Source organism: Schistocerca cancellata, chromosome 6, assembly GCF_023864275.1.
Source record: "Schistocerca cancellata isolate TAMUIC-IGC-003103 chromosome 6, iqSchCanc2.1, whole genome shotgun sequence".
In the NCBI taxonomy this organism is placed as follows: Eukaryota; Metazoa; Arthropoda; class Insecta; order Orthoptera; family Acrididae; genus Schistocerca; species Schistocerca cancellata.
In genome coordinates this window covers 284612532-284629213 of record NC_064631.1, presented here as the reverse complement: position 1 = coordinate 284629213, position 16682 = coordinate 284612532, and the positions used below count along the sequence as shown (strand labels likewise).

The 16682-nt window shown below is 39.7% G+C and overlaps 1 protein-coding gene across 3 annotated transcripts in view; it reads right to left on the bottom strand.

Annotated features, from left to right (window-relative positions):
- Nucleotides 1–16682, bottom strand: part of LOC126088500 (SLIT-ROBO Rho GTPase-activating protein 1-like) — a 703657-nt gene that overhangs the window by 91292 nt on the left and 595683 nt on the right. For all 3 annotated transcript variants that reach the window (XM_049906639.1, XM_049906641.1, XM_049906642.1), the window contains exons 3-5: nt 13864–14029; nt 13312–13533; nt 11703–11831 (exon numbers count right to left, since the gene is read on the bottom strand). In XM_049906639.1, coding sequence (XP_049762596.1) covers nt 11703–11831; nt 13312–13533; nt 13864–14029 — 517 coding nt within the window. The remainder of the gene's footprint in view (nt 1–11702; nt 11832–13311; nt 13534–13863; nt 14030–16682) is intronic.

Below are 16682 nucleotides of genomic sequence, written 5' to 3'. Positions count from 1 at the left end.
TCCAACAAAGAATATTAAAGAGGTTAGTCATCATTGCACATTACGTAGCCAGCACAATAACAACAAAGAAACAATATCTGATCCTCCCCTGCTGATTTAAGTCATGGCAGTCAAATGGCGTGTGTAAGTCAGTCAGTTGTACGAAATTAGCACAGTAAGATGAGTGAATGACGAGACCTGAGAGCGGTAGTATGAAATTAATGCGTTTGAATGTGGCCATGACCACACTGTGAATGAAGGTGGCACAGACTGTGCAGCAAGCCTGCAAAAAACGGCATACCACTCAAAACAGTTAACACGAAGAAAGAGCAGTGGTAGGAAAAAGCTGACAGTGAACAGAGACGAATGTCACACCATGCCATTGGCAATCAGTTCAGAACTCTATTAGAATAGCTGCTGCTAATGAATGCAGGTCCATGCCAAGCAGTTTCTGAGCAAACATAGTGCTAGTATTCTCTGCTATCAGCAGTTGGTACCATCATGGACAGATAGTCACTGTCCAATTTGTATGCTGTTTGGCCCAGAAGATTTGCACCTTTATATGCCACTATGAGCAGTGGCCTTCTGTGAGGAACCTGATTCCAAATGTCTAACTTCATGAAATCAACACTTGTAAATAGGTTCCTCACAAAAGGCCACTGCTCAGAGCAGCATATTACGGTGCAAGTCTTCTGAGCCAAAACACACACAAACTGAATAGTGACTGACATCTGTCCATGATGATAAGACATTTTTTTTACTGGTGCTGCCAGTAGCACAGAAAATCAGCATTAGTTGGAAGATATTCATTTGTCTCCAAATGTTGCCAGTATTTCTGTGTGTTCACTTCTGCTTTTGTGTATGTACAAAAATGGGTAATGATGGTAGCAATGCAGAAATAAGTCAGTGGTGCCTTCCCCTCACCACTTCTCTCCCTTCAGCAGTTTTAATGTGGGGCAAGACACACCACCTTCAATGCCCAACAGCAACCGTGTGAATGCTCAACATATCATGGCCATACAGCAGTGTTGTCTAACAAGTTCTGATTTTTGCTTCTTTTCTAGTGATGTATTGTGATGAGTCCACTGATGTCCTAATGTGGTGTTTAACCCCACAGCGTATGATTTGTTGGGGTTGTTTCGTACCGTGACTTGGACCCACCAATTCATGCGATTGTGGATATGAATGAGGATGTTTGTTTCAACAGCTTCCGCAGCCCTAACCTTTCTTCAAACCATTTGCTGCGAGTATGGTGTGGACAATCCTGCCTTCCAAGATAAAAGCAGCTGTGTTCTTAGAGCTGTATGCATATGTTCCTGGTTTGATGATCACACAGGAGAGCTATCAAACCTCGACTGGCCCGCTAAATCAACCAATCTCAATTCCACAGAAAAAGTCTGGGACTATTTGGAATACCTGACAAAATATAAGGGCCCAAACCCCGGCAATTTGATAGTGATAGGTCTATTCATTAATGAGTGACCTCGGCTGTATATGGCGTCCATGAAGAAACTTGAGGACACTTTGTCACCGAACAGTTTCACATGGTATTAATGTGATGTTTACCAGGTGAGACTAAATTTTTTGGCCCCTTTGCTTAATATTACATACTGGAAACTACAATTTAAAGTTACAACCATTGTCCTACCATTACAAACTGGATTATTTTTTTAACTTATTTCCCAAATTTTTCATATTTATAACAGCATTTCTTTTTTAAATGATTTTTGATTGTTTCGTCATGTAGTGACAGCTATTAAAAGTAGGAATTAATGTGTCTGAAACAATACTGAAAATAAAAAGTAATACACTTTTTAGATGCCTCGAAATATAACATTTATAATATTAGAAGTTATTTCTGTGACAATGACAAGTAACATTAGGACTAGAATTATGATTAAGCAACAAACTAGTATGTGAAATACTATTTGGTGTAGATGTGTTTTGTTTAGTAATCATACTTTCCTACTGATTGCAGTAATTAGACACATCATTTAAGTTATTCAAGTGTAGTTTAAGTTCAATAGCATAGAAATACTACATTAGTACAACAGTAGTAAGTCATGCTTTTTAAGTTGTGTAGTTTTCTGTTAACTCAAAAAAACTACATAGATGTTGATGGCAGAAAAAAACAATATAGTGAAATAATATTGAAGGCAATGTTATATTCACAAAAAGGCAACTACACTAGCCAGCACATAATCATCTTCAGGAAGCATAATTCATTGCAGCTTTGGAAGAAACACACACTCCTGGCATTCAGATACATAGGTTCCTTTTTTATGGAAGAGAGAGAGAGACTGAGATGTGGGAGCATATCACAGACAACCATAACTAGCACTGAAGGTAGGGAGAGAGCTAAAAATGAAGGGAAGCGAGAGTAGTCTGGGTAACATATTACCCAGACTCCTGAAACTTGTGTACAAGGTTACATGGCCCTATCACCCTTTAAAACTCTCTCTTCCAATCCACCTGAAAGTATTCCAAAACCTCAATACACCGTGACATTAGTGAACTTCATTCTTATCTGCTTCACCTTTGCCCTTAACATTAACAGTCTGAAAAGGCTGCAAGGGTATCGCAGAGTAAGTTGGCCGACAAATAATTGTTAAGAAAAAAGTCTGGTACATTGCCTCATTTCCTAGTTTAATTTCCTCCTAAGCCCTGAGATCTATTTCAGCAGGAGCAAGTCGACAGGGGGGGGGGGGGGGGAGCAGGTCGACAGAGGTGCAGGGGGGAAGGGGAGCAGGTCGACAGAGGTGCAGGGGGGAAGGGGAGCAGGTCGACAGAGGTGCAGGGGGGAAGGGGAGCAGGTCGACAGAGGTGCAGGGGGGAAGGGGAGCAGGTCGACAGAGGTGCAGGGGGGAAGGGGAGCAGGTCGACAGAGGTGCAGGGGGGAAGGGGAGCAGGTCGACAGAGGTGCAGGGGGGAAGGGGAGCAGGTCGACAGAGGTGCAGGGGGGAAGGGGAGCAGGTCGACAGAGGTGCAGGGGGGAAGGGGAGCAGGTCGACAGAGGTGTAGGGGGGAAGGAGCAGGTCGACAGAGAAGCAGGGGGGAAGGAGCAGGTCGACAGAGAGGCAGGGGGGAAGGAGCAGGTCGACAGAGAGGCAGGGGGGAAGGAGCAGGTCGACAGAGAGGCAGGGGGGAAGGAGCAGGTCGACAGAGAGGCAGGGGGGAAGGAGCAGGTCGACAGTGTGTCATGGGTGGGGGTGGGAGGAGGAGTAGGACTACTAGAAGACTGAAATAAATATATACCCGAGGAAAGCCAGCTACTCAGCTAGTGAAACACACTGCCTGACAAAAATAGTGAGGCACCTACAAGGCAAAATCAGATGACTATGTAACTTTGTACATGTACACATCACCAGCAAATATGTAAATTATTATAAAGTTTCAATTCTCTGTGACAATTAGAATGGCCACCAGAGTGCATTAGTTATTAGTTATTTTGTATTTGTTTATTTTTTTATTTTAAAGGTCTACTTCTGTAATACCAAATTGCCATGGAAGGAGTCAGAAAGGGAAATTAAGATCAGAAAAGTTACACCAATTCTGTGCAAGTAAGTCACTGAGTATATATTAGCATAATCAACACTATAACACAAGAATTTGCTCACTTTTTTTTTAAGGAACTTGCCGACAGAATAGCAGGAGTGAGCCATGAGGAACTAGCTCAGCTTAGACTTTGAAGTACTTGGATTACTGCTAAGCTTCTGGTGATACAGTAACGTTATGCATTCTAGTCGTGACAGGCCAACTGGGCCCAACCGACTACCATACCATCCTTTACCAATAGTGTTATCAGTGCAGTATAGATGGGCAAGTGGCCAACACACCCCCTCTCCTAGTCGTCGTCATTGTTGTTAGGTTTCTTTATACTGGAACCACTACTAATCATTTGGGTAGCCTCTTAGTTGGCTTCACAAAGCTGAGTGCACCACATACTAGTCCTCCCACAAAGGAAAATCCCTGGCAGTATCAGGATTGGAACTCAGGTCCTCTGCACGGCAGTAAACTACAATGTCCACTCAGCTGTGGAGGTGGACTTGGGGACCACTACTGTTTCTGTTGGTAAGCTGTCATGCAAATCGCATGTTCAGGACCTTATTCAAGAACTGGATGCTGCTACATTTATGATCATAACACAGGGTGTATACGGGGACAAGGAAAAAAAATTCCTGGATTATTCCCGGATATCCCGTTTAAAAAATACGCTTTTTCCCGGGCGAAAATACACTTTTTCTGTGCTAAGTGACAGTAGGTTTTCCGTAGATTTTCCCTCGGAACTGTAAAACTTATCAATTCTGTGAATGGTTAACGTTTTATACAATCGCGTAGAACTTCCCGGAAAAAAAAAAAGAAAAGACGGGCAGAGAAGTTTTGGAGAGACTTTTAATTTTAAAAAAAGGAGAGAAGTGTTGGAAAGATTTGCAGCAACATATACGTTCCATATTTTCGTATTACGAAAGTATAAATTCGAATTACACCAAACACAGCGCATTAGTTTGCGGAGCGTTGAAACCGAGGTTGCGATGTCCTTTTGTAAGCGAGTCATATCTCAAGCCACGAGATCTCGTCAGCCGATGGCAGCAGCTATTCAGAGCATAGGACACGTGTTATAGTCAGCCAATAGCAAGATCACTGATTACATAGCGCGAACACGCAAGAGGAAAAGTTAACGGTTTACATTAATGTACACAGTACCGTATATCTACAAGAAAAGCTAAGCTTTCACATATAATATTAGTCTCTAAGATTAACACGCAACAACAGAAGCTAAGCTTTCACATGTAAATTGATCTTTTTTGCGTGTGTTATATTTTAAGATACATCACACAAATGTGCCAGTAAATTTAAAATTATGACATAAATGTCTCGGCTCGAAATTCTTGTAAGTGGCTGGTCCTCAAACTGTTCAGTTTCGAACGCTCTGTGATTTAGATATCCATCCCACTTTCTCACACGTAAAATAATTCATCTTGCGTAAAAAGAAATTTACTTTGAAAGTAACGCTTTTCTAACCACCGTTCGCAATACTATCCGAAGACTGTTAGAAATAGGTTCGATTTACGTTTCCAGAGAGCGCCAGAAAACAGGCATTATTGTGCGTGTGCAACTGCAGTGGTGCAGGAAGCCCGTATGTTCGTTTGTATAAAGCACTAAAAGAGCTTACATTACATCATAAAAGAAACAGGACATCAGAGGGTGCTCCAAAGAGCATCGGAATTTCGTAAACCATACTAAAATGCATAATTCGGCTTGAAGTGTGAATTGGCTTTTTCCGGATTCACAATGAAGTAGGTCCCATTTGATATTAAGCTTTTCAGTGTGGTTTTTGGGATGTAAATTTTCTTGGAGTACCAGTACTCTACGATCTCATTTTTGGTTCTTTATTATGGCATAATGCCATATATGGCAGAAGATGATAATGTGCACTTGAAATTCAGCGAAAAGTTGGAACTAGCCAATACTGTAGAACGAAACAATTCGTTTCAAATAAAATGATTGCCTCAGCGGAAAGATTAATAAAGCTAAATTTCTTTAGCAAACTTGCAAAAATAACTTCACTGTTCTACAAGGCGATTAATGCTTGACTGCTTCTAACTTGGAAATAAAATCAAATCAGAAGACTGAAATTAATAATATATTTCTGCCCTCCGTAATTATGTGAATGTATTTTAATTCACTTGTAGCTCCGGCCACAGAAATCCGTTTTGTTTTCATTTGACTTGGGTGCTGTACACGAAGAGAAGCAGTGAAATCACTTAACGTAAACACGTGTCACGTGGAGGTTAACCCCCTCCCCACTACAACTATGTGCAAGCGTGAATCTGGCAGCTAGGGCGCGCGAGAAAAATTTTTCTCGTTTGCATCTGGCTGCTTGCTGCTACTACCGATACAGCTAACAGCGAAACTTCAAGTAGCGGGAGAAGGTACTGCTTATACGCGAGTCAAATGCGCATGCGCAACAGACCGCTGGCAATTGGTCAAACGAACCTAATGTGAACAGTTGTGACGTCATGCTCATAGCATGCAGTTTATTGTTACGAAGAATTACAGTCTGCGCCCTACGGCCTTTGACATATTTTTGCTATTTGCAAACGCTTGTGCGTGCACTTTTTTTTTTTTGTTGTAAATTGCACATTTCCTTTGTCACTAAAGTTTTTTTTCCCCCTCTCGTTTATATTTTATTGCTGCAGTATCATTCTCCAGCAGCAGAATACAATAACATTCTTTGCTAGAGAATCAATTCTGCAGCCAAAATTTAAAAAAATTTAACTGAAAGCTAAAACAATGAAAAATTCCCGGGATTCCGAAAAATTACCGGGTTTTCCCGGTTTTCTCCCGGATGAAAAAATTCCCGGGTTTTTCCCGGATTTCCCGGGTCGTATACACCCTGTAACAGCATCTGCAATAAGTGATAGTACAACACGAAAATCAGTCTACTTTATTTTCAATTGCTTATCACATAAGCATTATATTCTGGAGAAACTCTACCCATTCACAAAGGTTATTTCTGGTTCAGAAACAGATAGTTCAGGAAATATGTGAAGGAAGTTCGAGAACCTCTTGCCGACGCCTGTTCAGGAACCTGGGAATTCTGGCACTACCCTCTCAATATATATTGCCTTCAATGCCACTTGTAGTTAACAATATGAGCTTATTTCCAAGAATTTTCTGCTCTCACACAGTTAATACTAAGCAAAAATCCAATTTGCATTTGGATCATACTCTGGTGACTTGTATGCAGAAAGTCATACAGTAATCTGCTGCATCCATTTTCAGCAAGCTACCACAAGAATTGTTCACCTCCTAAGCTGAGTAGTCAGGCATCCAAATTGTGTCTTAGTGCTAGGATACTGTTTTAAAATTTTAACTGAAAGCAGCTTTCAAACAGCATGAGAAATTTGTTGATGATGGATATTTATCATATGTGTTATCACCACCGTAAACATCCTCCTGTTATTTAATGAGATTTTAAAAAGTCTCTGTTGTCACCAGATTAACATTTCTGAATAGTTTGCAATCACTAAATGACTAACCCAGGGCGCAGTCAACCAGCCCCAGTTGAAGACTGCCTACGTAACAGCTTCCAAGGATAACAAAAATATGATTTTCATTATTTCATATAACTATTGACCAAATTTTAAAACATGAAATGCTGTCATAATCTACTTATTAAGCTGTTTAATCACACAGTAAGACAAGTATTAAAATTAGAAACTGAGGCAGCATAAATCATGACTTGCAGATTACCTACATTATATTCATCCAATATTTGAGAATGAGAGCAGCTAGTGTCTTCCAACAAACTTTAAGCATAATTTCAAATCTTTTCTAAACTTTTCCTAACTTAGATGCTTAATGTAAAATATTTAGAAGTTTAGATGCTTAATGTAAAATATTTAGAAGTTTAACATGTGAGTTTGATTCTTTAAAGTCTCAGAGGTGGTAGCTTTACTAGTTTTTCATATATATGTGTGTGTGTGTGTGTGTGTGTGTGTGTGTGTGTGTGTGTGTGTGTGTGTTTTGGGGAGGGGGAGGGGGAGAGGGGCCACATACATGTGTGAAAATCCCTTTTCGTGATAAAATTTTTGCATCATGGTCTCAAAGCCCATTTACCTTTTAACTAAACGAATGCTCCTCTGGTAATGACAACTGAACAAAACTGCTGTCTGCAGTTGATTACTGTTACTGTGGACTCTGGCTGGAAAGAATCAGTCTATGTCAGATTGCATGAATTTGGGAAGTTGTGAAGATATTCCTAACTGCAAAGGTTTAACTTTTTCTGCTTTCTTTCCCTTTGCTTCCTTTCACTCTGTAAATATATCTTTCAAGGTCTAGAACATTTACTGTTTTGTTTTAAAGAATGAAATGTGACTCTTTTGCTTTATTTACGTTGTTAGATGAATCTCTTCTTAATTGAGTACGCAAAGTATCAACTTACATTTGAACTTTTTTGTAATGCTTTTGTTAAATGCACAGTGTAAATCTAAATTTAATATGTACAACTGTCTTATACACTGTGAAGCAAAAGCGATATCAAGAGATGCATTCTAACAGTGACAGCAGGTGTGCAGTGGTATGTAGGCACGTGTGTTATGAACTGTGAGACAGTACCGCATAGGATGAAAACACACGAAACTTTACGGCTGACCTTTTATGTACTGACACAGGATGAACTAAATTTTGACCTGGATATTATGAAAGAAAACGTTACACTGAATACTGCTAATTTTGCGGGGCGTTATGAAGAACAATGACAATGGCCTGCAAACAGACAGTAATTGTTATAATGATAACCACATTGTTTGTACATAACTGAAAAGAGAATCCACCATAGGGCACACTCTACTACGTTCCAAACTTGTCATGGTGACAGAACAGTGAAAATCACGTGACACCCATATTGACACCTACACACAACAGTTCTTGAGAAAATTATGGTAAACTTTCGAAACACTTCATCAGTCCAATCGCATACCATAAAACAAAGTGAGTTGGTAGCACAGTGGCTAAGAACACTGTTTCAAAATTCCAGGCTCTGTGTTAAAATCCAATCATATGTTTTGTTTTTTCTTTTGATGTCGCAGAAATAAGTCACATCAATGTTTTGTGTGAAATCTTAGAATAAAATTGAATTATTGATAAAACAAAAAGTTGTTATAAACTTATTATAGATTGTATCATCATTATGTTATAGCATTAACAGTAATTTATTTTTGCTCCAATTTTTACTTTTACTTCTTAACAGAACCAGTGCGTTCATAAAAATTAGGAGTATCACAAGCAGATTTTGAGGCTGTTGCATGCACATTCTGATGTTCCATTAATTGGTGTAAGTGATAATGGTCACAAGGACCAAATTTGTCACTAGCATCTAGGAAACAAACAAAAACTGTTCACAGTTTTCTGGAAGGCAATAATCTGTGTAAACTGTGATGAAAAAAAAACCTATTCTTAGTTAGATCCGAAATCTTCACTTCTTTTCCATTAATTCCACTGCATTTTACAATGTCATAAAAAGAGATGATTTCAATACTTCAGCAACAACGACAGAAAAAACGAACACAAGATTGGATTTGAACGTGGTGCACAAAATTTTGAAACTGTTCTCCGCCACTGCATTATTACCACAATTGGTTTTACACCATGTAAGTAGCCTGATGAAGTCAAATCAAAACTTTACCTTAATTTTCTCAGAACCTAGAACAGATTCAAATCTACACTGAAACAAGTGTCCCTTTATTTTCATCTTTTCAAGTTTGTTACTGAATGCTGACACTTTTTTGTTAACTTCAAAAGTAAAACTTCTTTTTAGTCTAAATAATCAAAATTCACAGTCAAAGTTGCACAGAGTAGATTTTTTAGAACATCTACATGCCTAATTATTGTGACAGAACAGTTACATTCTTCACAAGATCTTCCAAGATTCTCTCTCAATTACAAATTTTTTTCTTGAACAATCACTTACAAAATCTTTGTCTTTTCACCAGGCTATGCCTAGTGAAACCCAATCGATTGATTAACTCAACTAGCACCACTGCAATGCAAACCATACCCACCATCATCAGTGGCCAGTCGTGCCCTAATTAATATGCCAAACAGCCATTTTGAGATGAGGCCAATCATGACACTGAAATTGTTGCACAGCGTGGACATTTGTGCAACCAGTTTGAGTAGCTATTTTTTCCAGGTCACCACCTACATTATACTTCCCACCCCTAACAAGACTATTCCCAATTTCAATCTCTTGTTTGTATTTAGAGCTATTACCAAGCCTGGTAGGCTACATATTGATTGTGAACAGTATCAAATGTCAAGTGATCAGTGTGAAAGACATGGAGATCCCACACAACCATACAAGGAAGTGTTATCAGCACCTGGTACACTTATTGTGGGTCTCCCATTGACCAGCGCTTCACTTCTTATTTTGTCAGGCAATGTATATTAGCCTCTGTTCCATCTGGAGTTCCTTTAAAGACTGAAAATGACGGTGAATTTACTCAGAATGAATAACTGTCATCTGCTTACAATTTTGTTGGAACTCCACATGCTAAAAGTTAATCTACTCTGGTTTCCAGAAGCTACCACAACATATCACAAACTGATCCCGAGTCACAATTCTTATTACAGCATTAATGTTCCACACCACTAGATGGCTCTACTTACCACATATTTATGAAATTAATGTATGTTACTTGGGTCCAAGCACCAAAGGATTCATATCTTTAAACCACTATATAGATTAAAATGTGCATTACTAATGCAACAACAAAAGAGTGAGCAGAAGCAATAGGAACCAACCAAGAATTCAACTTCAGAACAAAATTGTTGCCTGCATTTTACAAATAAAAGTTGTGTGAACAATTTTATGACTGATTTGTACTTATCTACAATATTTTTGAGCTATCTCTCTACATGCTATTTCACAACGGCCACAGATACAGGGGTGGACAAAAATAAGGAAACACCAAAAACACATTACCACGCCTTGTACACTGTAGGAAAGCCATTGACATTAAGAAATAGATCCATTTATCTACGGAATGGATAAATGGAATGGATAAATACAGGTCCTGCATGGTTTTCAAGAGAAACGTATACCACTCTTCCAGCAAAATAGTGCCTAGTTAAAGTAATGAAGGCAATGGTGGATAGCAATCGTGCACCATTCTCATCAAAGTAAAGCACAAAGGCTCAATAATATTGAGATCTGGTAACTGTTGGCCAAAAGGGATAGGACACTTCACCCTTGTGCTCACAAAACTCAGTCCTAGACATTGCAAGCTGTGTGAACAGGCGTCCTGAATCCTTTTGTCTTTAAGCACAGCATCACCAATGAGGGACAAACATTGTACCACGGGATAGAGCAGGTAAGCCAAAATGGTCACATAACCACTGGCAGTCGTGTGACCTTGCAGAATAACCACAGGGCCGGTGGAATACCACGATATGGCTACCCAAATCATTACCGAACCCCAGCCATGTTTCACTCTTACACTTGGCCAGACATTTGGAACAGTGCGGAACAAGAATAATCTGAACAAATGACTCATCCATTGCTCCCTAGTCCAGGTGTCATGGCTTCGGCACTGCATTTTCCTGTGATGGGCTTTTGCATCACTGATGGGTGGTTTTGGAATTCCAGCTTGCCCTGGAATTCACATTTGTGGAGTTCTCTTAGTGCTTGGCAGTGACAGAGTTCACGAGTGCAACAGCCAGTTCTACAGTGACTTCTGCAGCTGTGGTTCCATTATTTTTTATCACAATCCTTTTCAATGATCATGTATCACAATCGCTCAACGGACAACTATGTCCATATTATGACTTAGCAGATGATGTTTTTCACGTTGCCTGTGTGCAGCATAAGCCTCCGACATGGTGCCTCACAAAACACCAAACACTTCAGCTACCTCGGTTACAGAAGCACCCACCAAATGAGCACCAACAACTTATCCACAGCCGAATTCACTTAGCTCTAACATAATGCACTCACAACTACACTGAACATGTACTGAGGGCATTGCACGGGTACCATTCATGGTCAAATAACAGCGCAACCTGCCGGGCTTGGCGAGCATTTGCATTTATGTTCAAATATGCATTTCTTGTTCCATATTTTTGTCCAACCCCTGTAAATAATTATTTTAGATTTCTGACACATTACTACCAAAAAGAATTATGAATCTAATAAAGATGCCAGACAGGCACCTACTCACGTCTATTAGGTCAGAGAGATCATCAACAAAATACTTGTGAATAGTAGTGTTAGAGGCTTCAAGGCATAGCACGTACTCATTACGGGCCTTAAGTGCCTTCAGCTTGGCGTCATTGTACTTGTTCTTGCGCTGGAAGAAGAAATATTACATTGAGCACTATGAATTAGATTGAAGGAGGTGACAGAAACTTTAGAATACCTTAACTTTTTTAATTAACTCTGCCAAGGCTACTATGCTAATCTTTTCGAGAAATAAGCACACCAATTGCAAAAGTAGTTCTCGGTTAACTTGCCATGAAAAATTCAGATAAAATCTGTCAGATGCCATACTCTGGCCTTAAAAGTGCGAGACTCAGCTGTCTCAGGGTGGTCAGGCTTAGCCCCTGATGGCAATGCAAAGAATCATTGAAAAGCTTGGGATTTTGTATGAATGTTAAGCAGCAGTTAACCAAGAACTCTTTACCCAAAGACTCCATCACAAAATATTTTGTAGCCGAATATCACAACTGCCTGAACATTATTTCCTGAGGATCATTATTTTCTCTTACTACTATTCACATGCCCACAAACAAATCAGATTTTTTTATGGATTTAGTAATGGCCAATTTTTATATTAAATCTGAAAGCAACTAAGAATATCTAAGGTACATAGTATATTCACTCAATGATGATTGTGCTTTGTACATGAAGATTTTATAGCAAATGGATGCTTTGACGGCATTACACTGTAATAGCATCAAAGCAATGGTGGTGGTATTTCAGTTAATAGTTGCTGGGCTCAACAAGTACAATATCACCATTCGTTACAATTGCATCAATTTTTATAAATAGTAGTAACCTATATCATTTGATCAAAAGCTGAAAAATCCAGATAAACTAAAATCAGATTAGTCTCCTTCACTGTGGAGTATAACCTGTGTTGGTTTACTTGTGAAAGGCTGAAACCATATTCCACACTGGGATCTGGAAACCTTGAAGAGCAGCCCACTGCCAGATCAAAACTACTTATATCAACATATATGTTGATGATGCAAAAAAGAAAAGGAGTGAGTGTTGGCAGAAATGATGACTGAGCAGCTTGCGAACTGATTACATTGGTAGTGTGCATATTACAGACACACACACACACACACACACACACACACACACACACAGAGACAGAGAGAGAGAGAGAGAGAGAGAGAGAGATAGATATTATGCCACAAGGAATACGATTTGAGCTTATGGGTAACAGATTTCATTACACAGAAGCAAGCCTTCATGATTAGCAAAATACTCTCATAAAAAAGTTATTCTACTACAGGGCTAATCGATATTAGAACTTCTCTAATTTAATGCACAACCATGTGCAAATGTGTGAAAGATAGAAGACAACACTGTATGAAAAAATATAGATTTTGACTGTTGGTTTATTTATACAGAGAATGAACATGAACATTTAATGGTTCAGCGTGTTACAGCAATCCACCAGTCAAATTACTGCATTGCAGCTCTCCCTCTCCCTCTTATAATACAATGGTGACACGACTCTGACCAGGACCTCAGTTATTGGTGTCTAGCAATAGTTGTGGCTGCATGGCAGACTACACTACTCTGTATACATAACATACCTTTTGTACTTCTTTTTCAATCAGGCGGTACTTCTTGGAACGGTCAAGCTTGTCCTTCGGCAGACTTTGTTCAAGCTTCAATCGCTGTGCTTCTGCAACTCTGAGTTTTGTTTCAGCTTGCCGGCACTCTGCCTGATAGCTGTGGTAAGTTTTCATTGTTGTGTGAAGTTCGTGAAGTACACGCAAGATCTCTTCATGCGTTTCATAGCCAATCTCCCGGCACTAAAGCAATATTAATTAAAATTACATTATAAATATCATCGAGCATGCTGAAACAGTATTTGAGCTTTTGAGTAATAGAAAATACCTCCTAATCAAAATGTTATCTTTACAGAGTGCAAAACAAAAAATGTATAAACAAAATCAGAATTTTAAAGAAGATCAAATAGTTCCTAAAACATTTGTGCAGAAAATACTGTATCTTCAAGAAATGATTATTATAGTTTCTAATTATTATTGTAGTATTCCTCCCACATAATTCAATGTTATGATAAAATTTATCTTTCAGCTCTGCAATATGGGGGAATATTGACATGCAGAAAGTACACTCACCCTCCGATAAATGCGTTGTACGTCCTCTGCAACCTGCGTGAAACGGCCCACAACATGAGTGGAGTATATGTCAGACAGAACTGCATGGTCTTTGCTCAGATTCTTAGTCTGTGTGATAAGCTGCTGCCAACAGGAGTAGCTAGAGAAGAGTGGCCATTGTTCTCGTCTGAAATGGTCAGTGCTTTTTGTTGAATCACATATTAAAAATTGTATACAAACATATATGACTGAGTAACTTGGAGATAAAACTATTATATTCTGCATGCCCTGACAAACAATGGTGATTACATTTTCTAGCCATTTGAAGCAGTGAGTTGAACATTTATACTAATGGGATCCGAAGTGAAACTCGAGGCCCTTTTTCACTGGTGCCACCATAAAAAAATCTCGTTTCAAAATTATTGTGAAGGGAACAGTAATTTTATTTCCTTTTATAAACCTCAAAAACATAGTGGTAAATACACTCCTCAAAGGAGAGAGTCAATCATGATGTCGGAAATGCCATTTTCTTCTTGGATGTGATACTTTCCACCTATATTCTAAATCATCTGTTGTCTCTGGTTATTATCAGATGTCACTTCATTGATTTCTCTCTCTCCAAAATTTGCAATGATTCAAAGTTAAGATGTAGCTGCATTAAATTGTTTTATGAGTTATTAAATGTGCTTCTTTCAGGTTTTTCTGTCAAAAATAATATAAAGAATGATATAGTGCTTGTATCATTCCCTAGTAGACACTTGTTCCAAAAATCACTCATCAAATGTGTTACAGAGCATTTCACTACCACTTTCTGGTCATACACTGTATGTTTAAACACGTCAACAGCATGTTGGTACTTAAGTGGTGTCATGATTATATTCAACGTTAGTACTCTTAGACCAGTAACGAGGCCCAAGTTAACTCGTCAATAGCCATCAATAAAAATCCGGAGGTCACACTTAAACTCATGAACAACACCCCAGGATGCAATGGAGTACAAGTTAACTCATCAACAGCAATCAAACAGCTGAATAGCAATTACTGACCAATTAGTTGGTGAACATCGCTATAACTGATCCAGGACTGTGTTTATATATGCATAAAATGATACTAATGAAATATGTGATGTGATTCCTCAACTTCTCCCAGTGTAATTTGTGATTAAATAGTTCACAGGTGAATGGTGGATGTAATTGTCCAATGGAAACAATATTTTGGCTAGCAACCACGTTATCATCAAGTGTGATTTCCTCACCCATTCCTCTGACCTGCAGCTCTGTCTGCAGTTTGCACCCAGGTTTGGGTGCATGGCTAGGCTGGTAAATGCCCCCCCCCCCCCCAACCTTCTCACTCCATCTGTGGTATGTGTGCAGATGGTAACTCCATCTGTTGCTCTGCCTGGCTGCCTGGTCCTGAAGTTAGTTCACAGTGGGATTGTTCCTTCCTCTTCTTTATGAAATCAAATTTGGATTTCTCAAGCCTTTCCAAGGGGATGTTGCAACTATCATCATCGCTCACCTGTTCCCTTACTCAAACCTCAATAGATTCTCTTATGCCACAGGCCCAGAAGTGAGATGTCTGTGTTGGAACCTTAGTATGCTCATAATCCATTCCATGTAATTCCAACAGGCAGGGTTCTTTGACCGACCGCCAACTTGTTAGCCTGATGCAGTCTGGAGCGCCATTAGTATTCGCAGTAGTGATCGTTGACAGGACGGATCATCTGACCTACAAATGTAATGCCGCATTGGCAGGAGATCTGACAGACCCTACCAAGTAGCACTCATGTTTTAGATGGTTGACAGAGCAGACAACTCTGCACTTTGTGTATCTGGAGAATTCATACTGTCTTTCCAACAGTTTGCCACAAGACGTGATAAACACAGTGGTACCACCCTCCTGAGGTTTCTCTTGTTTCCATCAGCTGTACAGTCAATGTAGTACATACAGCTTTTCAGATTTGCCACTCTTCTTCCAGGATACTGTTATCAGATGTTCACATTCTCAGTCGAGACCCCCACTGTCGAAGAGGGTGCGAGTTCTATGTACCAACATACTGAGTACCCCATTCCTCTGCGCCAGCTGGTGGCAGCTGTCTGCATGCAGGTATATGTCAGCGTGCCTCTTCTTGAGGCATACATTGTGGTGCAACGTGCCATCAACTCTCATTTTTACCAGCACAAAGGCCAGCACCCCACCCACTCTGACTTCCACAATACGGCCTGCCGCACACACTAGGAAACAGGGACAGGGACAGAGCAGAGAGACAGCAGAGCTGCCGGGGCTCCACATATCAAGGGACACTGCACACAGCAGAGGCACCCAAGAGCAGCTGAGCCTCCTCAGTTCAGCACAAAGCACTTGCACAGCAAAGCACTCTAAGTTTGAAAGAAAATGGAAATTTTACAACTGTCTTTGAGCTATTGATGGGAACCACCTTGCAGTAGATAACATCTGTCACCTGTTTCCTCTTATTTCAATTATAAACAGAATTACTCTACAGCCTTAACGGCTGGTGTCAACGCTCATTATACATAAACTTGTATCAATGTGGGTTCTACAGGCAAATTTAGCTAAACAAACCTCCCCCCCCCCCCCAATTCATTATTATGAAAAACGCTGATTGATGAACTCTATAAATCTCCAGCAAGGTAAACCAGTTCCTGGACAACACAGTGGAACTCCTAGGTGTTTTCGTAGGTGATGAGGTGATTCAGTTATTAAAAAGCTTCATGAGACACTACACTAATGTCACTGACAAGTGCAATCGCTAAATTTATATCCAGGTTTCATGTGTTCAAAAGACCCTTTGGGTGTAAATTGGAGGACTGAATATAGAA